This window comes from Pelecanus crispus, chromosome 13 (assembly GCF_030463565.1).
Source record: "Pelecanus crispus isolate bPelCri1 chromosome 13, bPelCri1.pri, whole genome shotgun sequence".
NCBI classification, from domain to species: Eukaryota; Metazoa; Chordata; class Aves; order Pelecaniformes; family Pelecanidae; genus Pelecanus; species Pelecanus crispus.
The window spans coordinates 8,091,622-8,119,210 of NC_134655.1; the positions used below are offsets into that span (position 1 = coordinate 8,091,622).

General features: G+C 42.3%; 1 protein-coding gene across 1 annotated transcript in view; it reads left to right on the forward strand.

The window, feature by feature from the left end:
- The first annotated feature begins 1,325 nt into the window (after positions 1 to 1,325).
- IL1RAPL2 (interleukin 1 receptor accessory protein like 2) overlaps positions 1,326 to 27,589 on the forward strand; it is a 384,489-nt gene continuing 358,225 nt past the window's right edge. The window contains exon 1 of the mRNA XM_075720755.1: positions 1,326 to 1,407. Coding sequence (XP_075576870.1) covers positions 1,326 to 1,407 — 82 coding nt within the window. The remainder of the gene's footprint in view (positions 1,408 to 27,589) is intronic.

Genomic DNA, 27,589 nt, shown 5'->3' on the forward strand with positions numbered 1-27,589 from the left:
TTTGATGTAATAAACTCAAACTAAAGTAATTTTCAGCGAACTGCAGGACATTGCACCCTCTTGCTGGTTTATCACGTTGAGCAAATGTTCAGAGCTGCAGGGGTCTGGGCTGGTCCTGCAGCTGAGGGTACCTCTGGGCAGGTGGGCGGATGAGGTACAGTGTTTAAGGAATGATTCTGTTTTGTTGGCCTTCATTTTGACTACTAATGCAGGTAGTTTTGTGCATTTCTGTTTAAAAGAAACTGCTGTAAAGTGTTTGCTGAATCTTTTGGTGCAAATACTAATTTCATACTGATTTAGATGACTGCTCTCTTTATCTGAGAATAAGGATCCTGATCTAAAGTCTGTATCTGATATGGAGAGGAATTCCTGCAGTCTAAATATATCAAGACACTTAAAGGCCTGTGACTTCAAGCTAAGCATATATTTGAGGACTCTAGCTTATAATTAAGCATCTCTCTCTCTCATTTAGAGAGAGAGAGAGAGAAATGGGCTTTGCAGAGTTCAGATTCATTCCACCTGTTTTTAAGTGCAGATAAGGAGCCTCAGTTTGCTCTTGCTATGTTTTCTTGAATGACCTCGTACTTGTAAATGAAAACAGAATTAGTTCCAGTAATTACATAAAATTAAAAATACAATTTTAAACTAGATTTTTTCTTTTTTTTAATGTATGTAATATAAAGTAGGTAGTAAAGTTCACAGGAGAGACTGATTTTATCTTTTTAATAAGAATCCCAAGACCTGCATTCATTGATTTCTGAATTTTGTTCACCTGTATTTACCTCATTTTATAGGACAAATCTCTGGAATAGCATTAGTTAGTTGTAGGAGCTTTTACAAGGTCACCAGTGGGGAAAATAAGGTTGCTAAGAGAAATTGCATGAATAACCTACTCTTTATCTTTTCCTGAACTATGTGAAGTTTTTTTAAGTGTGTGGCCTGTTTGTATAGAGACAAAACTAATCATGACCATCAGGGTCTTCCCCTTAAATAACATACAAAAATCTGCCAGATTAGACCCATACTATTTCAAATAAACAGTTGAGTCTTGTGTTTTATTTAAGCAAAATAATATTTTCAAAGTGTCATTTAAAAAAACCCAACCCTTTTCTGTGGTAGTCAGAGATAAATTATTCATAGACAGTTACTTTGAACCATTATGTTTTCCTATGTCTGCATAAAAATAAACCCAGAAGTCACTAGATTAAGCCATTGCCCTGTAATGGTTCTTTGAGAAATGTTTGTAGCTGCTGCTTTGTTGTAGTGAAGAGCTGTGATTCAGACTTCATCTATGTTTGTATTTCAGCTGTCACAGAAAGTGAAAGATGAAGCCTCTTGTTCCCTTGGTTCTTGTGATCTGTACTGTAGTCAGCACGAATTTGAAGCTTGTGTCAAAGAGAAATTCTGGTAAGTCACAGAAAAATATTTTTACTTTTGAATCTGGACCTAGTGCTCATGCAATCAAGCATTTTAGATGGCTGCTTTTTGTTTTGCACATATACTTCTTGTTCTCTTCTGGGGGGGGAGGGGGAGGAAAGGAAGTCATGACCAATATGGTTTGCTTACCAGATGTACAGGATGAATTTTCTCACTATAAAGTTCCGTTGATGTGACTTTAAGCTATTTGACAGTGTCCTTACATTTTCTTTTATTTTAAAAAAAAAAAATAAAATAAAAAAAAAAAAAGATCTGATTGAAAACCCACAAAGGTAATAATGACTTTGGCATTGTATTAACATCCAATCTTCTACTCATGCTAAGGGCTTTTCTTAACTGTGGATGTGGTTTGTGGTGACTTTTAAGTCTGGATGATTCTTTTTTTTTTTTTTTTATGTTGGAAGGACATCTTCCAAAAAGTCATGCCAGCCATATGTGTGATCATATATAGGGTTAACTGGGAAGAGCTTTCCTGGGTAGGTAATCTCTGATTATTCTGGCAGTGGAAGGGAGTGGGAGTTGGTTTGTGTTTACATCTGCTTTTGAAACCCACTAATAGCAACAGAATACTTCAAAAAAGCATTAGAGTATCTCCTTCCAGGCTAGACAGTTCATCTGGATAATGTTTCACCTATATTAGAGCCCGAAGTGACTTCTTGTCCATGCAGCTCTGCCCCCTCAAGGGGAATGATTTCATGGGACTGTGCCTTTCTCAAGTAAGCTGTGAGTTTGGAAGGACTTTGGGCAGACAAGTAGGTTAGTTGCAGTGTTGCATAGCTTTAGTCTGCTAGAGCCTTGTGTATGTGGGCAGGTAACTGATGCAGAATAAATGTTGTACTTTTAAACTTGCATGTTTAACTTACTCATTTTTTTCCCACTAGTTGTGTGCTATACATATAAGTGTGAGTGCTTCCGTTGATTTTACTGTCCTCAATGTCTCCAGCCAAGACTTTTAGCAATGCAGGTACAAACAGAAATTACTGACTTTAGTTGGTGTGGCCAGTTTTAATTTCTGTATTTCTTGAGAACAAGGAGAAAAGTTATTGGTCCATCTATTACAAAGAATTAGATGTCACATCCCAGGCTAGGAAGTGTTACTCTGGGAACTACCAGATGCTAGGCTGAATTCTTTCTGCTAGAAAGTATAAATGGATGTTGCTAAATTGAGCTAGTCTACAGCTTTTTGTTGTGGTTATTGTGCCCTGAGCCCTGTTTGCCCTGTGAGAGCAGTTGTGGATATCGAGATATGGCTACAGTGGAGCTTGATCTAAACTCTGCTGAGGGCGATGGTGTTCCTGTTTTTCAAAACAGCTATTACTGGCCTGGATGGGAACCCCTATGAGATCCATAATCTGTATATTAGAGCAGCCTTGATTCACTGATGTTAGGCAACACCACCTGGCTGCAAGGAAGGGCCTTTGCATTTCCTTTATCAGAAGTACACATCTGTAGAAGTAACATGCCTGTGGTTATAGCATCATTCAGCTGGTAGTTTACCTTTAATTATATTGTAGTGGTTTTTTTTTTAATCTGCTTTCTCTGACTCTGCAGAATGTCTTCTGTTATTGGCAGCTGTTGACAGTATCAATTCAGGTTGAGTACCAGTGGGAAAAATGCTTTAATATGTTAGACTGCCTATTGCTAAATATAACCACTACTGAATAGCTGGTTCTTTTTGTTTTCATTTGATTGAGTTGGTATATGTTGAGTATAAGATGAAAGGGAAAAATGCATGTAAAGTAAAATTATAGTTTCTTTGCAGGTACATGATCATGTAGTTGGTTTTTACCTTCAATATTCATTCTGTCATATGGGCTGATTTTTAGGTTGCTGTGTGGAACAAACTATTGATTTCTTTTTCCTTTTCCTTTTTCCACTACGTTGTGTGTGAGATACATTTTCTGTTTCTGTGATTTCAGCACTTGGAGCAAAATTGATAATTTGAGTCCCTTTCTGAAAGGGGTCTTTGGATATGAAGGACTGTTGTTTGATTGCTTGGGGCTTTGCTAAATGTTGTATGTTGTGAAGGGACAGATGCTCCAGAGGCTTCTGAACTTTAACTATTTGTGGTGGTGTTTAAGTCGAAGATCAGAGATAGTGGATGGGTGCAGCCAGGCAAATGCACATAGAAACAAGGAGACCATGTTGCTTGATAGACCATTTAGGCTGGGTATAAGGAAGAAATTTTTTTACCATGAGGGTGGTGAAGCACTGGAACAGGTTGCCCAGAGAGGTAGTGGAGATCCCATCCCTGGAAGCATTCCAGGTCAGGTTGGACGGGGCTCTGAGCAGCCTGATCTGATTAAAGCTGTCCCTGCTCACCGCAGGGGTGTTGGGCTGGATGACCTCTAAAGGTCCCTTCCAACCCAAAGCATTCTGTGATTGTATGATAGGGTGACAGTAGCTGTAGCATGTTGGTGCTGTAGTTCAGGGTCTTTTTTTTTTTTTTTTTTTTTTTTTTACTGGTGTCTTGATAAAGGAGAGTGGGAAGGGGAAAGTAATTTAATGGTTATTTGTGGGAAGGTGCACTGCACTGTAAGCAGCAAGAAGTCTGAAAGCAGGAAGACTGTTTCAGCTGCAGATGAGAGCAAAGGGCGGAGTGGATGGGGTGCCCAAATGACACCTTGTGGACAGGATCTCTGCAGCAGTGTTCTGGATGGTGTGGTCTTGTGTTGTAGTTTTGGGTCTTGCTGGCCATTTGTATGGGGACATCTAAGCTGCTGAGCATACTTAAAAGGGGAAGGGAAATTGTGCAGGCAGTTATGTAGAGCTGTGTGAAGCAGTGCATGGAAAGTGCTGACATGGATGATAGACAGATTTGGGCTACTAGTGCAATAAACCAGCAAAATCAGGGTATTGGTGTCTTTGACTTATGTAGACTGGCGTTTTTCCAAGCAATACATAGAATTATGTAGTGGCCGGAATTGTGATTAGTGTTAAGTACAAGAGCAGTTATGAAGTTGACTATCGTGTGTAACATCAAATAATAAAATATATCTTGTTTAAGGGGTAGGGAGAGTGTAAAGAGAGCTGAGTTGAAGAGGACATGGAGTGGAGCAATGAGAAGGTGCGATGTTGTCTTCAGGTAATGCAAAGGCATCACTAAAACTGATGCAGTCAAAAGCGGGGCAGAATGTCCAGAAGGGCGTTATCAGTGAAACTGAAGTTGCCTTAAAAGAGAACAGGGGTCTGGCTAGGAAAGCATCTTCAGGGACTGGTGGGAAAATATTCCTTCGAAGCCAAGGAAGGGAAACCCAAGGGGAGAAAGTTAAGGATGTGAACTCCAGACAGCAAATGCAGACAGGGGCTGGACAACAGGCAAGAGTCATGAAAGAGAGGTCAGGAGTGGGGGAATCTAAGATGTCAAACAGAAGGTGATGAAATGGTCCTCCACTTGCAGGCATAGAAGTAAAGTTTGCTGAAGAAAAAATCCTCGTGGAAGGGGAGAGAAAAACAGAACTGAAGCAGATTTGTCTCATGTCCTTTACTTGCCCTTTGTTATAGATTCAGGTGTCCATATTTCCATTTGGAGAAGACAAGCAGGAATGCATGTGAGGGCTACAGATTGGTTTTAGACTACCTTGCAATGCTGCAAAATGACACAGAAACTCATAGCCAGACAAATTTGTTTGGCTGCTTCTCACTTGAGATGTGGTGCCAGAATAATTAAAATGGGTGAGCTAATTTAATTATGCTAGTCAGATTCTTTGTTACAGGCAGCAACTTCCAGATGCTCTAGAAGAAATCTGTCATGTCTACAGAGTAATGATTGCTGCTTGTGGTGGGAACAGAACAATTTGCCTGAAGCATTTGTGTGAATGTAATGTTGACTTAAGTTTCACAAGCATTTCTGAAGAAGCTTTTTTGAAAGCTGCAGGTCATCCTTTTTGCCTGCTTTAAGAAGTAAAACTGAGCAAACAGCTAATGTTGGGACTGCAGCCTTAACAATATCCTAGGAAGGGTATTTTACAGGTGGAGGTTATACAAAGAAATGGAGGATGTGGGACCTGCTAGGTTCCCAGCCTGGTAGGTGATTTCCTTTTAATCTGATTAAGTGACTTCTTTTCCCAAGCCCTTTGTATATAGTGCTTTGAATAATCATAGCAGGGAACGTAAAACCAATTAAAAAATCATTGCATTTTTTAAGCAAAGGATTTTTCAGATTATAGATTCGGTTTGACTTACTAGACATAATTCCATTAGTGAATAATTGATGCCATTTATTCTTGCTGTATTTATTTGCTGAGCTGAAAGACCCTGTCTCAGCATGCTAGAGCTCCAGAGGGCATGCCAACCTTGTGTGGAGGAGCACGGGCAGACACTCACAAGGTGTCTAGGAGGCTGCTGGCTGCAGAGCTGGTAGTAGTCTTTCTGCAGGTTAACAGGGCTTAACTGGCTTAGGCCTGGCACCAGTATAACCTCCAAACTACAGAGCCAGAGTCTCGTGTCTTCTCTGTAGTGTGTCAGATGGATGTGGTCTGGGATTCTGGCCTTCCTTCTCCTTCTCTTTATCTTGGGACCACCCAAAAAGCAATCATATGCCAGAAGAGCAGGTGTGTCTCTGATCCCTCACCCATCCCATCACTTGCATCCAACTTTGTCACCAATGGCTTGGGAGACAGAGAGCTTGACTTAGCACCATGCCTTGCTGTGTATGGGCATAGCCAAATTGTCTTAAATTGTCTCATTGATGTTGCACTGGTTGGGACGTAGTGCTTTAACGCATTAATTTAAAACCTATTGGTTTGATATTTCGTGCCTTTTAAACGTCATGTAACAACTTATTGTGGTCTGCTATAGACATTCCAGGAGACCTTCACTTTCCTGCTGGCTGTCAGTGCTCTAGTCTAGGATTTCCCTCTGCTCCCTTCTATGAAGCTGAATCTTCCTGCACTGTTGCCTGGTCACTTAGGCCATGAAAACCATGACATACATGGAAGTGGAGGTGTTTGTACTTCAGAGATGACTCATGGATTTGTGCCCGGAGTGGGATATCCTAGAGGAGCCTAACTCTTAAAAGTCCATTGTTCCTGCTGGAGTGGGCCCCTAGAGGAGCTGCAGGATGAGCACTCACGGTTGCCATTTACTTTTTGTTTGCAATTGCATTTGCCTGAAGAGCTGACTTCTGGCCCTGATGTGAAATGCATGGCTATGAGCCCTCCTGATTTCTGAGATATGAGTGATGCAAAAGAGGCTTTCAGCTTTTGCTTCCTGCAAATAACGTGCAGACATAGAGGAAATGGGAGCGTGGCAACACTAATCAGTGCACGCTGATCTCTCACTTTTCCCAGAAGATGTTAAGTTATTCACAGCTCCAGCAAAGAAAAAAAGTTGAGATTACTGTTGTTCTAAGCTGTCATCAGTGCAGGAATGTACAGTCCCTCTTGCATATGGTTGCGTCTGCTCACAGGTTCACGGCTGCTCTCCATCTGTTCAGTTTGGATGAGCAGGGAGCGAGGAGCCAGGCTCCTGTGCTCAGTCAGGTCTCGGGGGGCTACCAGCAAGTAAGCTGCGAAGCACCGGTAGTCTGTGTACCTCGTTACGGGAGTCTCAGCCTTGGTTTCCTCTCCTCCAGACAGAAAGCAGCATTGCAGCTAGACAGACCTATCTGGGAGACAGCTGGCAGCGTTTAGGCATTCTGTTTGCTGGTGAGCAAGAAGGGAAGTGCATAGAGAAGAAAAAGAAAGGAAATAATCTGCTAGAGGTTTGGGGTTTTTTTAGTGACCTCAACCTGACAGGATTTAAATATTGAACTTATTTAAACACTCAAATTTTTAGCTATTACAGTCGTTTAAAATGAGTTCATGTATAATTAAAACAATTAAAATATTAAGCTGATACTTAAATATTAAAGCTAGACTCCTTTCCTAAAAGGGAAACCGCAGCTGTATCTGAATGAAATAAATGAACACAATGAAATTGTTCCAGACTGCAGTAAATCACAAAGGTAGGATCTTTAGGGAAAGGGGGAAATAAACAAAGCATGAAAGAAATGTCATTTCCTCAGTTAAAAATCTATAATCTTCCACTTTTGCAATGGGCATCATGTCAGCTATTTGGCTATCTGTTCCACATCTAGCTGCAGTGTGTAAGACTTTATTAATAATATCTGCACCTCTAGTGGGCATACCATCATGACTGAGAAATCTTCCAGCTCTATGCCTTTAACTGGATAATACTTTCTTTTCCTCCCCCTAATGGGGCCTTTTAAAATGAAAAAACTAATGTATCAAGGTGTCTTTGCTTTGTTTTCTTTAAGATCCTAAATAGAAATGTTAAGAGAGATCTTCATTTCAGTATTTGCAGTATGCTCACTTTGAAGGGTGTGTGTTCTAGCTTGGTGCCCTCACTCTGAAACTGACTGTCCTGAGCACAGGGAAAGTTGTTCTGGCACCTCTTGTGTTTCATCTTGTTCATGAAAATATTTTTGGAAGGTCTGTCTTACCTAATGTTCAAATGAAAATATAAATAATACAGCTGCAAACTTACCCAGAACACAGTCTTCAAGCTCAGCATGTTCACTAGTCCTAGAGGTGGATGTCTGCTCGGTTTGGGACATCTGTTGGAGATGCAGAGGCTCGGAGGTAACTTGGGGCATATGGACTTATAGGAGCTATAGGGAATCTGTGATGTAATGGCTTAGCTTTGGGTCAGCTCCTGACCAAGAACAGTTCTGAAGTGCACTTGGGTTTTCGTAACCTGAATGCATGTTTAAGGCAGGTTTTACAGACTGCTGCATTTATTTGAAGGAATGTAAATAAGGGTCCTTAGATTGAACTAGGTATGAATGTTAATACACACTCTCATATCTCTGTCCACTGAATTTGAAGAACTTTCTCTACTTTCAGAACCTTGCTTGTTGTTTGAAATGCATTTCAGTTTTAAATTGGTAGTCCCTGTGACACATTGTATCAGAAACTTTCTTTTCACTTGTTTTTGCCATGAATGTAGCAGTGAAAGCGGCAAGCAGTAAAATTGTGAGGTAGATGTTGCAATCACTATGGGAAATAGAGGAAGGAGAATTAAGATGCATTTTTGGTTATTTTTTGGCATTTAAGTTTGGAGAAGTTGGTTTTACAAATAATAAAGGAGCCATTAGAGGTTTCCCTTTTCAGGAGGTGCAGAGTTAGGTGTTTCAAGTTGTTAACCTGTGAAGAAGGAAGGAATTATTTTCAGTGCAGTGCAGGTATGTGCAAATGTTAGTATATAGACCTGTGTGAGATCGTTGTGGTACTGTTATAACTCGCTAAAGTAGAAATGATGGCCTATCTGTGAGTTGAAAGCAAAATTGATCTGAGCTGCAGTGTCACCCCTAGAGTGTACTTTATTAATCTCTAACCATTTCAAATCTAATTGATCATTTCCTACAAGAAGCATGATTAGTACTTATAATACATACTGATATGAAAGCATACAGTGCTCCGCCACTGAAGGCAGAGACTTAGATTAAAGTTAAGCTGCTGACCCAAGCTCTTTGCTTTTCTGAGACATGGTAACCAGGCTGCCCGTGCCTGCCTCTGCCATCAGTTCCTTCTTGCTTGCCCTCCCTGTGTGGTTCCTTGTTCGAGGCAGGAAGGGAGGCAGCTTGAGGATATTTCTGTTAGCTTGACTTGTTCTAAACCTCCTCCACCTTTGAGATTGACAAAAGCAGAGCTCTGTTGTGCTGCATATGACCTATGGAAACTCATTCCTAGCCACCTTTTTTGTGTTTGAGGAAGGTATGTTGACACTTTGATTTTAAAACAGGTACAGTTGGCTTGCATCTTTGAGGGATCACTGTCCCTTTAAAAAGGTATCTGCTGAGATTTCTTCATCCATTATACCAGATGGGAAATTAAATAGTAATTGAATAAGTAGGAGACCATTTGATCCAGGCAGCTGTAAGTGTTGTTCACTGGTTTTTAATAAAGAAACTGGAGTCAGTAGGAGTACCTGGTGTGAGCCTTTTGTGTCTGGCTGTCTCATTTCTGTTGCTGTAATGAAGTGGGAGGAATGGGAACCTGCATCAGACCCTGACTGCTAACCTGACCTACCAGCCCCTCTGGGGCAGGAGGCATCAGGGAAAGCGGTACTTGTCAGGGCAAACCCTGGCGGGATTCAGCTCCCCTTGCAGTGACCAGGCCTGAAACAGGGCAAAAGGGAAAGCCTGAAGTTCCCAAATTCCTTTCTAATGTTTAAGGTACAATATTTTGTATGTCACTCTTGCTGCTGTTTAGGCATCCAGTAACCATGCATACAGTTTAAACATTTGTTAGGGCTGTGTAGTAGAGGCCTCAAAACATGATGGTAGTATTATTTTTTGGACTTTCAGTGTTCTAATTGTGGTTGTTACCCTAGCAGGGTTTTTTTTAAAGTCTTATGGGACTATTTGATGTTTTTAGTAAACATTTGCTACCATGATATTTATAATACAAGTGCTTTTTGTCTCTAATGTTTGCATCGTAGTTATGCCCATTTTACAGATGGTAGAAAACCATCCAGAGATGAAGCAATGTTCAGGTTGCCCAGCACATGGAAGGTGATGTGCAGGAATAACACAAATAAAATGTTTCCCTCTGTTCTGTTATGTTGCTAGCACTGTAGGCAAGGATGAGGAAACCAGTACTATCTCCTAGAAAAGTTTTGAGGCTAAGATAAGTGTGTGCGTAGAATGTGCTTTTACATCCTTGGATACACGTATGAAGGAAAAGCGTTTGTAATTTCTGTTATTTTTAAGTAGAAGATAGTAAGATGTGTCTGCTAGAAATGGAGGAGGAAGAGGAAAGAGATTCTGTTGTACCAGGTTTTGTGCACTAGTTTTAGGCTAAGAGCTTTTGCCTTTGAATGTTACAAGTCTGTTGTGTGTATTAGCTATAAGCTGTCCTCCCACTGTATAGAGGGGGACACAGAAGGAAAAAAAAAAACTTAAGACTGTAAAATGGTCTGTGGAGTACCTGAGGGACCATGAGCCGTCGAGAGGCCAATCAAGTCTCTTGGGTAACCAAGTTTGTAGAAACCTGTGTATATACTTACTCCTCTGACCTAAAGAACATCTGTTGATCATAAACTGCAGTGACTCTGCAGGCAGGCAGCAGCTGCGTTTGAACTGCTCTGGGCTCCATCTGTGCTTACCTGGTAGCTGCCTTTAGATTTTTAGCAATTCTAGGAACTGGAGTTCTGTCATGAGATGTGTGAATAGCTTAAAACAACTTTATCGAAGGACACCTCAGTGTATCGTCTAACCAGATGTTCATGTTTGTTTAAAGAAATGCTGGTCCTTTCATCCCACTGTATAAATACATATAAAAAATTGAGTGCAAAGGTGTTCCACAGACCTTTCTTTTTTAAAAATTTATTTTTTATTATTTGAGAGTTCATGGATATTGTCTAGTATTTTAAAGATAGAAGTGAATTAATATTTGTGAAGGCTGATGTTCATATAGCAGGTCAGATTTTTCAGAAGACAACAGGAATTGTTTGTTCTTGGATCTAAGCATTATGTTTTTGTTTTGCTGATGCATTCTGTGATCCTAAGGTTATTTGGATCAATGTGCAGAGCCACTTCGTGCATGCTTTTGCTGTCTTACATGTTCAGCAAAACATATATGTGGTGGGACTCCAAGGGGAAGAGTAATGTGAGATATAATTCCAGTGTCTTTGAGCTAATGGTAAAATGCAGAAATATAATCACGTTCTGTAGAATAAGGCTTGTCAGAATTTCTTTTTCAGTGACACAATTTTATTTTGAACAGTAAATTCCCTGAGATGGATATATTTAATAAGCAATGGAAAACTGCTGGAACATGAATCAAAGGCAGGGTTATTCCCAGGCTTTGTATCTCTGGGGCATTCAAGAGTTGCAGCTGAATGCGAGGACTTCTGAGGTCCTTGATATGGGTGTCGGATGAAGAAGCTGGAACACATAGTGGTCAGGACTCTACTCTTTCTGGGATTCCCTGCTGGGAAGTAGTTGGCCACGTCAAATCTCTTGGGTTGCCTGCAGAGGAGATCTGAAAACTGAGAAAGTGAGAGTGCTTTGGTGGAGCTGGGTCACCCCACAGGCTTCCTTAGCTCCCAGGTTGAAGGTGGATCAGCGGCCATCAGCACTGCTCTCTGGCAGACATCCCTGGTGAAGGGGGACCACCTTCTGGACCTGCTTCTTCCTCTCTAGTTGCAGGCTCCTATTGCAGAGTATGTTTTCTTGAGAAAATAAACCAATTTTGAAGTATTTCTGAAACCTGCTTGTTCTGGTATTTATGGTTTAGAAAAGCAAATTTGAAACTCAAGCCAAGGAAATAATTATTGTAGATTTGAGCCCTTGAATCTATCACTCCTTTTTGATGTGACCTTGACAATCTCGTCCCATTGTGTAAAGCCAAAGAGGTGTGAATAATGGTGTGGTTTTAGACAATCAAAAATAAGGAAAGAAATTAGGATGTGTATCACTAATGACATTTTGGATGTAATATTTCCATTCAAAACGACATCTGTAATTTTAGGCGAATCAGAGGCCTACAGTGGAAACTGCACTTAGGAGTGGAGTGTGTCATCTTTATTGGAGCAGATTGAAAGCTGAAGCTTTTTGGCTGACTTCTGATGTAGGTCAACATAATTCTTATTCACCATGACTTTACATCGTATTATTTACAGCATTATGATTTTTTCATCTGGATTGGGTGATTAAATTTGCTTTTTACCATCCAGTGCTTATTGCAAATGGTTTTGTTCCAACTGCAAAACATGCCTCTGACTTAGTGCATGAGAGATGAAACCTAAATCCAGCCACCTGGGATGCCTGGCTGCGACTTTACACAGCGGAAGTGTAAAGCTCAACCGATGAAGAAAGGATCTTTATTAAATCCTGTTTTAGAAATGTCTGTAAATGAACTGTTCCATTTGCCATCCTTCATAAAGGACTCTAATTGATGGCTTTCTCTGAAGGACACAGATCCCATGCGAACGGTTGGTTGTCCAGCATGCTCTTGTGTGAAGTCTCTTGCAGAATGTGTCACCAACGTGCTTCATCTTGTAGTGAGGAAGACCCTTGATGTGCTATAAAAATTAGTTGTTTGTCTTTTGGAACAATTTCCCTCCCCGCCCCCCCCCCCCCCCCCCCAACCCCCCAGCAGTGAAATGCTGGGTACCTTGGTCATGAGAACTTAAAAAATACAAATTCCACAATGTGGTTGTAGAATGGCTTGGTAATGTCAAGTTGAAACCAAGTTGAAACGTTACATTAAGTCTCCTACTGGTGTGTAAATATGAGCATTCTCAAGGGAGGCAAGTGTTTTGCTTGCTGGAGGCTGCTCGGTAAAAGTTCTCCTCTGTAATAGTTTCACTGCTATGATTGGAGTTGGCATGTTTTTCAGGTTTGTGCAAGACAAGCGCATCCTTTCCTGTACATAGGGTTGCCCTTTCAGAATCATGATGTGTAATATACTTGTAAAAATCAGATCTCCTTTAATGGTTTTATTGTGCACATGAAAGTTGTGCATTATCAATGTAATTACCGAGGTAATTTAATACTCATTCTATGCTTTACTACAGCGCTTTCCAACAGGGAGCTGTAAAAGGTAATTTTCATCTCCTTAAACTTTGTTTAGGTTATTAAGAAATATTTCTTAGTGGCAGAAGAGGGAATTCTATTTTTGCATAATCTAATAGCCCCTTAGGCTCACCTTTTAAGATCACATCAGTCAGATAAGGGACGAGATGGGAGCAGTCAGTCATCTTGCTAAGTGTTCAGTGATTCTTGAGCGTGCAGCATCCATGGCTGGCGATCCCCAGCCGTGGAGCTGCGCAGCATTTGGCGACAGCCAGGGTCAGATTCTTCCAAATGACTGGGAGGTGAGAGGGAATAAAACCATCAAAGGTCTTGTGTAAGCATGGTACTGTCTCTTCCAGTCCATCCTTTGAGGTGCTATTAAAGGTGTCTTAGTGCCCCAAACAGTCGAGGGAGGGGGCTGAGCTACTCCCCTTACAGGATGCTGTTCCCGTCTTGGCTTCGTTGGGAAGCAGTGGTGCAGCCCCTGCTCAGGGTGGTCCCAGCAGGGATTTCTTGAGCTTGTGTCCCACACATGGGGTTTGGGCTCTGCTCTAAGGAATTGGACTGGGCTGTGTTCCTCTTTTTTATTTTCTTCTTTGAGAAACTTTCCTTAGAATAGGATATGCTGTAATATGGTAGGAGAATTAACCAGAGGAAGCTTCTATGTAGAGTGAGAGAGGAGCTCATTAATTGCTTAAAAATTAGGCAGTCTCCATCTGAGTAATTGGTGTTGGCTGGCTGGCCTTCCTCAGTCTAAGAAGTAGCTCATTAGTAGAATACACACAGATGGTACTGTGCTCTAAGGTGTTTAAAATACACAGGCAGAGAGCTGTATTAATAAGGCAGACCTGTCCTTAGTCTCCATGACTGAGTTTGCTACAAGCAGCAGAGGGAACAGTGTCATTTGGTAAATATTATTAGGTAGGTGCATTTCCATAAATTTATTTAGTTGTCACATTTTTCTGCAGATAACAGATTATGATAAATACTCAAAGTAATTACTGTTTCTGGAAGAACTCTATTGCAAGAATGGAGTTAGAATAACTATTTCATTTGTTCGGTACCTAATTCACCCATATAATTGCCTAGAGGGAGAGAGATATTCAGAGCCTAATTTTTATTTGGAATATATATAGTTTTTTGTTCTTTCTTATGATGTTTTTCTGTATGCAGTTTGTTAACAGTTTATTCAAATTAAGACCTTTTTCTGAATGCATTGAGTTCCTTCTGCAACTGCTAGCGGATAGCAAAATAAGAAATCGCCCACCAGGGAAGACAGAAAGCGCAGAGCCTGGAGCTGAAGGAGCCACCCTGCTGCGGGTGAGCAGGGGCTGAGCGGGGGGGCACTGCCAGCTTCCTAACAAACCTGCCAGCACAGCTGCGGCTGCGCAGCCATGGAGAGGTTCTGCCCCGGGTCTCTCAACTTCAGAGCTGTAGGGTAAATTTAGTGGTGATAATAATCATGGCTTCATTTTCAGATGACACTCACCCTCTGCTCCTCATCCCGTGTGTCTCATTGAAGGGAGAGCTGCTCCATCCCTCCTTCCTTTTTGCCTGAGCTGGGTCTGAGCCCATCTTACAATTACTGTTGTCCATTAGTGCGCCTGACTGCGAGCAGCAGGACTCTCTTTCCTCACCCCCATCTGTGAATTCAGAAGCACATTGGCTTTCCTGTTTATCAGACTTTTACCATTAAGACTGGGCCGGGGAAGAAATTGGGCTCCCTCAGATTCTTCCCCAAACAGTCAGAGTTTGGTCTCCTATGCTAGTTACACCTTGTTTAGAGCTACTTTTCCCATCAGTGCTTGCATGTCTTTATCATGAACTGTGATAAACTCTTTCTGATGAAATAATTTAATGTTTCCCGTGTTGATTCTCTGCAAACTCAGTGCATTTCACACCTTCCTTGAGGGGGGGTGTTAAATAGAGCTGCTAGTTACACCTTTTTGGTGCATGTTTTTTCACCAAGCCCTCAACAGAGCTGTTTGTTGCTTTTTCAGAGGATATAATTTACATTGTTGCTTCACTCTGTTTTTCATTTCTGATAGATTGGATGTCTGTTATTTGAGCGTATGCTGTTGTTGAAAAGAATGGTTCTGCTTCAGCTTGATTAGCCTTTGCGTTGTTGTGTATGTGCATGTTACAGTGCCATCTGTGGTAGATCTTTCTGAGTTAACATTTGTTTTTGTGGAGTGTATTTTAAAAATACTAGCGTGGACTAGGTAACTCAGGAACAGATGTAGTCTGTGAAGAGTATTTTAATAGTTACCATGTTGCTTTAGTGATACACAAGTGTTCTGAATGATGCTGATCCTCTCTGATGTAGAGTACTACTCAGTTTAAGTCCTGCTTTGGGCTTAGATTCAATCCTTAGTAGTGTACGTGGTTTCCACAGCCTGCACTGGAGGGAGCAGAACTACCATGAAACAAGGTTTATTTTGTGGAACTCAAATATTTGAACCCGAAAAATTTGAAGAAACAATGGAATGTACTTACTGCGCTGGGGCAATGGGATTGAGTGCTTCCAAGGTCATTTAAGGATGGCCGCAAGCAGAAGTGCAACTTAGTGGTGTATGGAGAGATGAGAGGATGGGATAGATGTTGTGCAGAGGGAACTGGGAAGGCTTTTTGCAAGGATATGTATAAAATACTAAGACTTCAGAAGAAAACTCTTTAAAATGTTTACTTGATTATAGATTTGGCTTGATGGAGAAGTGGGGAGGGTTTGGGGTTTATAAGGACAGGAAATCACTAAGTGACATGATTTCCAACGAAATTTCAGGAGTTTGGTGCCAGTGGGATTCCATAAACTGTTCAAAGGTGGCAGTGTAGGCAATCCTGGAAGCGAGGAGGGATTTTAAGTGAAGGTGTCGAAGAAGGAAGAGCAGTACTTCATTTTAGCTTTCAAATTGCAGGGTAATTTGATAGGGTTTACTAGTAAACCTAGGCTGTGGGTTTTTTCTCCTGCTGTAAAGCTACTGAAGTTGGTGGAATTAAACTAGGAATTAACAAACATGACTCTGTAGCAATGGGACTGTTTCTCCCTTCTGCGTGCCAAGCTTCTGCTTATTTGGTGTGATTCTGCAAAAACATCCATTGATTTCAGTTATTCAGAAGCTAATTACCTTGTAACCCACAGGATCAAGCAGCAGAGCTGCTTATTTAGGCTATAACAACACAGTTTTCTTATTATGGTGCCCAGTTGTGTTGGCAGTTGCTGCAGGGAACCTCCCATTGACCCTGCTTGCGAGATGGCTGCAGAGCAGGTCCCCACGCACGTATCCTGCCTCTAGACTGTGACTATTGTGCACGCAAATGGACAGCAATTATCATTTAAGTAACGAGTACTTAATGGATGTTTGTACTCTGTAAATTTGAAGCATTTTGAAGCTGAAATTTCCCTGCTGGTGTAATTTGATGTGTGCCACAAATTGCTGAGGTGAGAACACAAGCCGGAGGAAACCGAGTTATCAGTGGAAGTAGACTCTGACAGCTCCCTCTCCTGCTTCTACCTCAGGCATTGCAGTGGATAAGTGGAGAGAGAAGTACAAATGTATCACAGTAAATCCCCAGGAAGAATCTTTGCCTTTTGTAGGTAGTATCATGATGAAAATTGCACTGCAGTGGATTTTGTAGGGACCTGGCTCTTCATTAAAATAAAAGTTAAGCCTGTCAATGTGGTAGGTGTAGCAGCAGAAATTCCCCTAAAATGATACCTTGGCTGTAGTTTGACTAAACAATCGGCAAATAGTTCAGTGCAGGCTGAATTCAGGCATGCTGTGCAGATTCCTTCAGTGCATCCACTTGAAAAGGCCCTTTAATGCTAATCCGTTTGGATACCACAGTATTGTTTCCAAATACAAAATTTGAATTTTAATTGAAGTTTTATAGCCCACTTCTGTAGAAAAGTAATACATCACTACTATTATTTCAAAGACAAATCCTTTGGGGAGATCTCCCAGTTGCAATTCCTCAAGCGTCTTTAAGATTCTCAGAAGCAAATCAATACATTTCTCAACAACGATTATCCTTGGAAACCTTCTCAATTAGATGTGATATAAAGAAACAAAGCTGGGGTGGTCTCCAGGTGAGCTTTGCCTGTGAAACTGCCTTTGCAACTGGCAAGCTAAGTGCAACTGTAAAACAGACTTGGCTATGTCGGTAAGCAACTATCTTTTGTCAAGTACATGTGGTGATAAAATTACCTCTGAGGTTGGAATTGTTGACTCATTTCAACTGTAAGTTTTCATGGACTGGCATCGTCTCTCTTCTCTATTTGACTGGAGCTCTTGAGTGCTTCATCTCTATGAAGAACCAGGAATACTTTAGTAGTGCTAATTAGAAGGCCATAGCCTGTCCTAAAGCACTCGTTTGAACTTACAGTGATAATGATAATTAAGATTCTGAGAGATTAATATTTTAAGATTACTTATAGACATTGGGATCACTTTGTACAGAAGAGCAGAAATGCTGCATTTCCTGGCAGGGCTATTTTTTTTCAGTCAGAAAAAACTGTTTTATTGATACTATTTATGATGAACTTTTAATGGACTTACAGTGATTTGAGTGGCTACGGGCTACACCATGGATCAAGATTGCCTGATAATTCTTCCGCTGTGAGTTGGGTACCGTTCTCCAGCACTTGCCTGACTGAATGCACAAATTAACTTCTTTCTGCAAGAAAAGACATGGGATTGCCTGACCACCTGTTCAGTGGCCATCTCAGTCTGGTCCTGTTCAGTTTGCAGCAGCAAATATATATATATAACATATATATTTAAAAGTACTTCTTTGAGAGAAAGAGTTTGTTGGGATGGAAAGACCCAGCGCTGTGTAATGAGTGTTTGTGCATTAGTTCTTGGAGCATTATGGTTGGATGCCGCTAAAATGGTAGCGGCATCTCCATCTCCTTGTATAAGGGAAAAGCAGGAATACTCCTAAGTAGCTAGAACAAATTGGTTTTGTCTTGAACAAATTCATTGTGCTCAAACATGGGTGTGTGAAGGATGCCTCTGCCAAAAAAGCTGTTAGTCTGAGTTGTTGGGGGGAATAACAGGCTGAAGATCTCCATCGTCTCCCATCATCGTTGTGGCCAGCGAAGGCCACCAACAGCTCTCTGCCACGTATCTTCCTCAGAGCACGCACTGAGACCGCAGAACAGTCTTCTGGAATCCAAGTTTGCTCCATCCCAGATCCATTACCTTGTTCAAGCTGTTTTGTTTGATCTAAGCAGAATAGTCGTGGGAGCAGAGGGTTTTTAATAGGATGTGGGAAATTCAGGTTCATGCTTTCTGGAATTATAGAAATGTAAATTTCTTTTATTATCTGTTATAAATTGTCTTCCTGCATTTAGTTGTCTAGTCTGCATTTGGTTACAACTTTCACAGTTTGACTCCAAGTCCATATAGTTTGTGCTGCTAGCTGGCAAAATAAAATATGGCAGCCTCCTACAGATAGTGAAGGACCTCAAAATCAGGAAGGATTAATTAAGTCCCTGGGTGAGACTGTAAATTATGGCTGCTTTCTGCCATAGTCTTTGACAGCACAGTCACACATTACTACTCTCAAGTGCTATTCCAAATGCACCACTAACGTTCTCCTTTGGTCTGTTAACTTTTACGTCTCTCCATACTGACAACAGTCCATCAAGCCACATTTCTAACCAGAAAAAAAAGTGTCAAAAAAAGTGCGTATGTTTAATGCAGCTGATTTAAAAATGTCAAAGTTGAATTCTCTGGTGGTGCACTGTATTGGAAAACTGTATAAGAAAATCTCTTGTGCAGGGGATCACAGAATGATGATAAAGCACTTGAAGTCTCCTTGGATTTGGGGTCTCTGACCTGTTACACCTCAGCAAGCATCTACTCTGCTGTGTTTGCTCAGAAAGGGTTAAAGACTTTCTGGCAGCTTCTGAATACCGGAGCAGTTATTTTCCCTATATAACAGTGGAAGAATGACTATGCATAATGTAATTTTAACTTAATTTAGTGTACCTCATAGATTTTCATATATAGGATAATGCCAGAAGAATGTGAAAAAGCTTTTCTCTTACAGAAGCCTGCGTTAAGACTGACATCAACAGAGAAAATATGTTGGTTCAAAGAACTTTTTAAAAGCCCCCCCTTGACTTCTGCATTTGATGATTTAAAAGCACATTATCATGATTAATTTGTTGTTCTTAGTAAAATCTTAAGCTCTCCTTTTAGTAAGATTGTGCTGATAGCAAAACTTCATATGCTGGTGTGATTTCCCTGTATGTTAGTTAATAGCTACCTAATTAGAAATGTAAAAGTAATTCTTGCTGTGTAAACAAAGAGACCTCAAAACCTCTTAATGGATAATGCAGTTTTACTATTTAATTCTGCAGTACTGAGCTTTACTATTTAATTTCTGCAGTTCTGTCAAAGAGGACTTTATTGGGAGATCTGTCTAGTAGTAAGAAGAGGTTTGCTTCTAATTAAACTGATTTTTGAGAGAGGGGATAAATTGGGGTTTCAAAATGGTGGTGTGCCTTCCCCTCTCTTGTGGGAAACAGAAGCAAATGATGGACATTCCAGAGAGACTGTGGGTTTTTTCTGTGTTTTGTACATTTTCTGGAGACTCCCTGCACTATTTGTGTTCCTCGCCAAGGACATATTTTGTTATAGCTTCTCTTTTTAATTTCTGTAATGAAATGGGGGTCTTCAGTGTTCCTGTCATCTTTTCTGAACCAGAAAGCAAAACATTAGGGAGAAAAGGAGAAAAAATTCACAATGTGACTTCTGAGAAGTGCTGAAGGCCTTTGTACCCTTCAAAGAACTGTAGCTCCCAATTCTTGTTGACTGCAATACATTTTAAAATACCTACCCTTTAAAAAAAATTGGCCTTGAGTTTCTACAACTTGCACTGCAATTGATGAGAGCTGCAGAACCTAAGCACCACTGAAAATCAAACTATCAGTCATGCTCACTGGCTTTCTTTGATGGAAGCAACAATACGCCTTGGGGAGTTTCGGGACCATTACTTAAAATTCTAGCACCTAAATGAAGAGAAGTTTCTGTTCATCTCTGTGCTTCCTGTGGTGTCACAGGAGGAGTGCCTGAGAGCAGAGCTGGGGCTCTCCTACGAGAGCAGGTACCGAGAGAGCCCTTTGGGGGCTTCCATGTCCCCTCTCCCCCATTCTGCGATGGGATGGGCAGCCTACAAAGTGAGCACTGTTTATAATGCACAGATCGCTGCTGCTGGCGGCATCTTCAGATTTGTTTACTGATTGCTATAGCTTATTATTAACAAGGAATTATTTTTTTTCTCTGGGGAGGAAACAAATGTGCTGTTTTTCTGGGCAAGAAGAATTACCCAGGATGGAGGGTCCTGTCCTCATTAAATTAGCATTTGCTGATCTGTGTTCATAAGCCTTCAAATAATAAAATGCACCATAGTGTATAGAGCTTTGTTAAACCATTGTAGTTCCTCTATGCTGGAGGATGCTAATACTTAAGTGTTGCATACTGGAATAACTAAGTTAAAAAAAAAAAAAGAAACCAGTAGGATGACTTCTTTAAAAGAGACAGTGGCATGTGTGTGTTCAGAATTGGAGGTTTAAACTTTTAATGAGGTGGATTTCTTCTTTGATTGCAGTACTAACTGGAAAAAAAAAAAAGAGTAAGTATGCAGTATTACATCCTGGTACATATGGCATATGTTGAAAGGCTGATACTGTAACAAGTGGAATGTAAGAGCTTTGCAGGACCTGCGTGCATGCTCAGAGCTGCACCTGGCTCATTCACAGCCTGCCTCTCTCTGTGCTCTAAGCTCTTTCTCAGGATATAGGGTTTCCTGGGCTTCTGCACACACTTGCTGGGCTTTGGGAGTGTAGATTAACTTCACTGCAACTGTTGAAAAGATTAACCAATGCGTAGCAAAAAAATAGGCATGTTATAAACTATATAAAAGAATGGAGCTGAAGTTCTTTGCAAGAGTGTGTTTGCAATGATGGATGAGGGAAGGAAGGAGGAGGAGAGGAAAGAGAAAAGTTTTGCAAAGCCACTTGCTTTGCCAGGACTCAGAAGCTGGATAGAAGAGTGTTGCTGCATTTGTGGAGCGGGTTGTTCAGACAGTGCGCTGTTCCTCACAGCCTGGATTTTAATTTTGGGCTGTGTCCTCATGATGCCTTGCGAGAGGAGGGGAGCTTGCCTCTGGGAACACGGGAGCTTTGGCTGAGCACAGTGCTAACCAAGGGTAAACAAACAGCTCCCAGCTAGCCTGCAGCCTGGGCTGAGTACTTTTTTTTTTTCTTTCCTTGAAGAACTTTGTGGAGAACTGTAGAACAAGGAAAATAAGTAGACGTTGGGAAAAAAGCTTATATAGCAAAACTGTCAAGTAATGGCCAAATTGCTTTGAAACTTAGGGGGACCTCGATGGCTGCAGAGCCAGCCTCTCTTCATCTAGGCGCAGCAAACTGCGGCTGCCGCAGTTGTCCTCCCACTGTGTACGGGGCTCTGGTTTTTACTGGGGGACTCTGGCTGCTTTTGGGGATTACAACAGGCCACATAACACCTGGGAACTCCTGTGAATTGGACCCCAGTGAGACTTAACAAAACTTTTGTGCTTCCGAACTCTGCACTGCTGAGAGGTGGAGGGAAAAGCTGGGCTTGGTGGACCAGGGGAGGGGACTTGTGCCAGAGAAATGGTCTTACTCAATGAAGAGCAAAGAGATGCTGAGGAGCTTAGAAGTGAAAATGCCAAGCAGTTAGGCAGAGAAAGCCCTTTTCTAAATAGAAGAAGGGGCTGGGAAAGCGACTGAATTCCTCCTGTGTTTCCAGCCTACATTCAGACCTTTTTTCTTTTTTTATTTTTTGGTTGGGTGTTTTTTTTTTTTTTTTTTTGTTTACTCTGCAGAAGCAGGGACTTGGCTCAGTGTGTTGAAGGGGAAACCTCAGGTTGCAGGCTTTGTGGTGTGCGTGTAGGCTAGAGGGGGCATCGGGGCAGAACTTCTCCGATTGAAAGACGCTGTAGTGCCCGCAGAGCTTAGGATGCTCCAGAATCCCCACCTGCCTTCATGAGCAATGTTGTATGCCCCCCTCGGGCTGTCAGCAAACACAAATAAGGGACAGATTACAATTAAAAATGCACAGGGTTGTTGTAATGTAGCTAAAGAGGCTCTCTGGGCTGTACTCCTGTCAGCCTTGTGCCAGTTATGTCTGTTATGCTGAATAAAAAAAGCAAAGCCCTTTCTGGAGTGCAGCTTTGCTGGACTTTGCTCTCGGTCATCTCTGACTTGCCTCAAAGCAGGGCTGAACTCCTGAAGTTTGAGTTGGCAGCTCTGACTCCAAGTCTTCGCCGCCTGCCCTTGGAGGGGTCATTTTGCTGCGGGGCAGAGCTGGGTGTAATGTGCTGTCGGGGGTGTCTGATCATCACCCCGGGACGGGCGCCAGGCAGAGCTCTGCTAGAGGTGGGTCGGCAGCGCTTGAGAGCAAAGGTCTCGCCACGTCGCTCTCATGAGCAGCGCTGCCGAAGCCGAGGGACTGCTCTCAAGGTAAAGAGGATTTGCATCAGCAAAGCAAGGATGAACGCTGGTTCTTTGCCTCAAGCAAGTTTCCGTCGTGTTTGAAGACTTTGAGCCTGATGCTGGGAGGTCATTTGACTCACTTGCACATTTCTGCAATACCTGAGATGAGTGCTTTTGCTGAATTTCATTATGTAGCTGCTATTTAAGGCAGAAACCAAAACCAGAGTATAATTAATATATAAAAGCCTCTTTTCTTTGCCTCAGGCTTGTTTCTAGTTTGTTTGTTTCGGTACATCTCAATGTGTATTTCTCTTGGTTGGCTGACTCCGAACCAATGGCTGGCATCAATACATAAAGCCTCGCAATCACTTTTGCCTCTTTCATGTGTGACTGCCCCAGAAATGGTGGCTCACAGCACTGGAAGTGTCAGCTACAAGCAGTTCTGGGGCCTACAGTTCTCCTGGTTGGGGTAGAGCCGTAAAAAAGCTTTGGCAGTAGGATGACTTGGCTCTCCTGAGTGCAGGAGACTGTGGTGGTGGCTGCAACTATTTTGAAATAAGGTTATCTCCTGGACTTGATCCTTTTTCTGTCTGTTGCTCTGCTTTCTGAAAAAGGGGTGTATATTCCTTGGGTTTTCAGGGTATTTGTATAGAGTAAATAGAGGGTTCTTCACACAGATTTGATTAAAACAAAAATGAGGTTGGCATTGCCTTGAGAACTGCTGAGCTTCACTAAAAGTGCTTAAACTGAAAGAAATCTCAAAATGTTGAAGAGCGAGGGGGATTGCTGATGAACGGAGAGTCTCTGGGGTTATCTCCCTCCCCCAAAGTAATCCCATTAATATTCCTCTTGAACCATGTGGAGTATTCGGGAGTGGCAGCTGAACGACCCATTTTGGACCATGGCTTGTTTTATATGTCAGTGCATTTAAATCAGTGCTTGGTCAGAACTTCTCTGTTCCAAAATTCTGTAGCTGTCATGATAGATTTTTTTTTTTTTCCCCCTTCCTGTCTCCAAAGACCTTAAGTCTAGGATGTTGCGGATTACCAGTAAGGATAGCAGCCTTTCGCCACCTGGTATCATCCTCGTTGACACCACATGTTTTCAGAGGTTTGCAAAACCCTGTTGTCTCTTGCCTGAAATAATGCCTTTGCCTAGTGATTGCTTATTTGTGATTTGTCAAAAGCATAAAATTATATTCCATTCCCTTCCTCTTTCTTGTGCTTTATGTGAGTCCTCTTACCAGGTCAGCCAAGCAGCCTGTCCTGTACCTCCTTAAACTCCTGAAATTTGGAGTTTTACAGATACTGGTAAATGCACGTTGTGATGTATCAAGTGCGCAATTGCACAACTGCAGTTCCCATGTTTTTCCTTTAAAAGTGCTTCTTTGTCATGGAACGCTCATCTAAATGTGGGGTAGCATCTGAGTCTGAGAGTTTGTGGGTTTATTTTGACATATTTCACATGAGGTCACACTTGGTTAACTTAAATACATCTGCCCAGTAGTTTGAGATATAAAAGGTCAGTGAGGTTCACTCTGATTTTCTTCTTGACTAGGTTAAATACATAACTGCAGCTTAAGGCTGTCAATCTTAAATAGAAACTCGGTGAAATGAGCTGCCAACAAGAGTGGATGGGGATACTGGTGGTTCTGCTTTATGGGAGCTTGTAGGATCACAGCAGGACCAGTCCAAACTCAGGATTTCTGTTTAATAGGAAACTTCACACACTTTAAATTTAATTTCTGTTCCAGTTCAAACCAAAACCTCACCTTTCCTCTACTTAGAACAAAACAAAGCTTTCAAAGCTTTTGCATACAGGAAATAGGATTTTACTTTAAAGACTGATGTGTTCCTGAAGGATTTACAAATGAGGGATTTGCAAGTGTAGAATTTTCCTTTATGGCTTTTCTTTTGTGTGTGTTGTTTTTATGTTACATCGAAAAGAGGCCCACCATGCTACAAAATAATCTTTTAAACAAGGAGGGAGACCATAAAACAAAATTCTAAATTTAATGTGGAAATGAATAATTCTTTTTACGACCCAAAGATTTCCATAAATAAGAGTCACTTGCAAGTAGTTTTCTCAGTAGAATTAAGAAAACTGTGATGGGTTGACTCCAGCAGCAGCTTCAACCAAAACCCATGTAAAAAAGCTGTCTGCCTGGCCCTTGAATCGCAGCCTGTGCAATGCTGGCGTGTTTCAGCGGGGATCGGTGTCAATGCGAGGAAGGGCTCCGGAGTGAGAGAGGAATGTGATATTAAGAATGTCAATATTTCACTTTCTAAATTGAAATTCTTGGTAGTGTTGAGATAATCCATATGTCTTAATCAACTCCTGGTGTTTGAGTGGGAGGAAGCTAACACAGTAACTGGTTGAGGAGGAGGAGCAGTTAGTCAAAATAACTGCTTTTCTCCCTGAGGACTTTTGGGTTCTGGAAATATTTAACAGATGAAATAGCAAGAGCAGCTGTCCTAAGGGAGCTATCAGAGAGGCGTTTCGCATTGCGAATCATATAGATTGCTAAAGGAATGTGTTGTCTGCAGAGGGCCTGAGGTGTGATCGCGCGGGAGCGGAGTTGGTTTGGCTGGCTGCTGTGATCTCAAACAGCAATGGCAGCTCCGACGGCGCGGGCTGCGTCTGCCCGCCCAGCGCTCTGGAGAGGGCTTTTGGGGACAGGGGTCTGATGGGGCCCCCGGTGCTTTCCCTGCCTTTTGAAATTACCCTGGGGTGCAAGTCTCCAGAGCCGGGGGCGAGGGTTGCCGCCTCCCTCCGAGGCAGCCGAGCCTCTGGGGGGTTTGCTGCCCATCACTGGGTAGCAGGAGGGGTAAGCGAGGCACCCCGTGCCTGTCCGCTGCCAGGCCTCTGCTGTTCCTTAAGGGCCAGATCTGAGGGGAAATTCCAATGGCTCCCCAACGCTGCAGCTCATTGCCCTCTCCTCGGGAGAGAGCACCCGTGTGTCCCCCGCTCCTTGGGTTGCTGGCTGCTGCTCTCCCGGGGCAGCCCCGCTGCCAGAGCGCTTCCCTGCCCATCCGGGGCTGGCCTGCTGCCTCAGAAGTAATAATTCAACTGATTATGAAGGCACGTTGGCAGATACCGTAGTACCTGTCAAATCTAACTGCCTGTAAATTTAATTAGTGTGCAGAAACCGGCTTTGGAGTATACCAAAACTTAATTAGTCAGCAACTTAAGGTTGTTAGCGTACTCTCCAGGGTAATAATATCCAAAAAAGGGTACATGAAGGCTGTGATAAAATAATTAAAAGTATAAGATCCTCATGGCGTGTTTTCTTTAGTACTCATCTCTGCTGTGTGTAAATCAGGATGGAGGAATAAGAACAGCAGCTCTGGGAGCTGGGCTCTGATAGCGGGTGTCTTGCCTCAGTAGTGGGGGAACAACTAATTAGTAAGTGCGGTGGCTCAGGTCTGCTCGGTCCTACGCAGAGGATTGAGCCCGTCTTCGGGAGCATCCTGTGCGTTTCGCCATGATGTTTCTACCTGCTGGTGAGGAAAACCACAGTCTTTACAAAAGTATGGACTAATAATTAAAAATTTGTGGACTGTGGAGTGGCTGGGGGTTTTGTAACTGGGTGTCCTGGTTTTGGCTGGGATAGAGTTAATTTTCTTCCTAGTAGCTGGCATAGTGCTGTGTTTTGGATTTAGTAGGAGAAGAATGTTGATAACACGCTGATGTTTTAGTTGCTGCTAAGTACTGCTGATGCTAGTCAAGGACTTTGCAGCTTCCCATGCTCTGCCAGGTGCACAAGAAACTGGGAGGGGGCACAGCCAGAACAGTTGATCCAAACTGCCCAAAGGGCTATTCCATACCATATGGTGTCATGCTCAGTATAGAAACTGGGGGGGGTTGGCCGGGGAGCAGCGATCGCTGCTCGGGAGCTGGCTGGGTATCAGTCGGCGGGTGGTGAGCAATTGCATTGTGCATCACTTGCTTTGTATAGTATTATTATTATTATCATTATTATATTGTTATTATTATCATTACTATTTTACTTTATTTCAGTTATTAAACTGTTCTTCTCTCAACCCAGGAGTGTTTCTCACTCTGACTCCTCTGATTCTCTCCCCCATCCCATCGGGGTAGGGGGAGTGAGCGAGCGGCTGTGTGGTGCTGAGTTGCTGGCTGGGGCTAAACCACGACACTGGGCTAATGGGGACGTCTGTAATTAATGTATTAAGCCCTTCAAATGAGGTAATTTGGGAGAGAAACTAGAAATTATCCAGGAGTATTATGAGCAGCCTGTGTGGTGGTGACTTGTCCTCGGCTTGTCCCTGTCCGAGTGAAGCACTTCAGGTGTCCGAGTTGCTTCTGGGTTACCGCAGTGGCTTTGCAGCAAAGGACGATGGCTTCCTACCCAGAAAGGAAAGCTGGTTTTGTCTGTCTGTGTACTCCTGCCACGCAGTGCTTACAGGCAGAGGATGTGTGACTCGTAGCCAGTCTTACTACAGAGAGGTTTTTTACGCTGTGATGGGATAGCGTAGCGTAACAGTGACTCACTGCAGGCTGTTCGAAAGGAAGGGAATGGGATTTAGTAACACGGAGTGTGCCCCATCTGTCACCCCAGAGATGTACACACTTGTCTCCCTAATGTTCTGCTTCAGCCCTAAGCTGCTGCAAAATGTTTATCCCAATGACCTGTATTTTTGTGGGAATAGCCTTTCCTATGAATGCAGCTTGGACTAAAATGAAAGCAACAAAAATTTCTTAGAGCAGCCCTGGCCCTGACTGTGGTTTGTTGCTATGTTGTGCTCTGAGTGCTCCTTGTCTCTCGTTATCCCCATGCATCACGGGGAAAGGAGGAAACAATGGACTTTCTGATCCCTGAAAGAATATGTAAAAGTCAACAGTGACTAAGAAATGTCTGGAGGCTGAAATCACTTACCGACTTACATTCAAAAATGAAAGGATCAATAAAACGTACTTTGGCTTCTCCCTGTCTTCCCCAGAGGATGGTTCCCGTTCCCTCTCCCATCTACAGCAAGACAGCGAGTTCAGTTCCTGCGCCCTGCAAACCTGATGGAGGAGGTATTTTGGAGCCACCTGAAACTCCTCTAGCTGCCAGTGCCGAACGCAGGTGCTGCACTGGCCCGAAATACTTGTGCTGTGGATCTCACCGGGCAGCC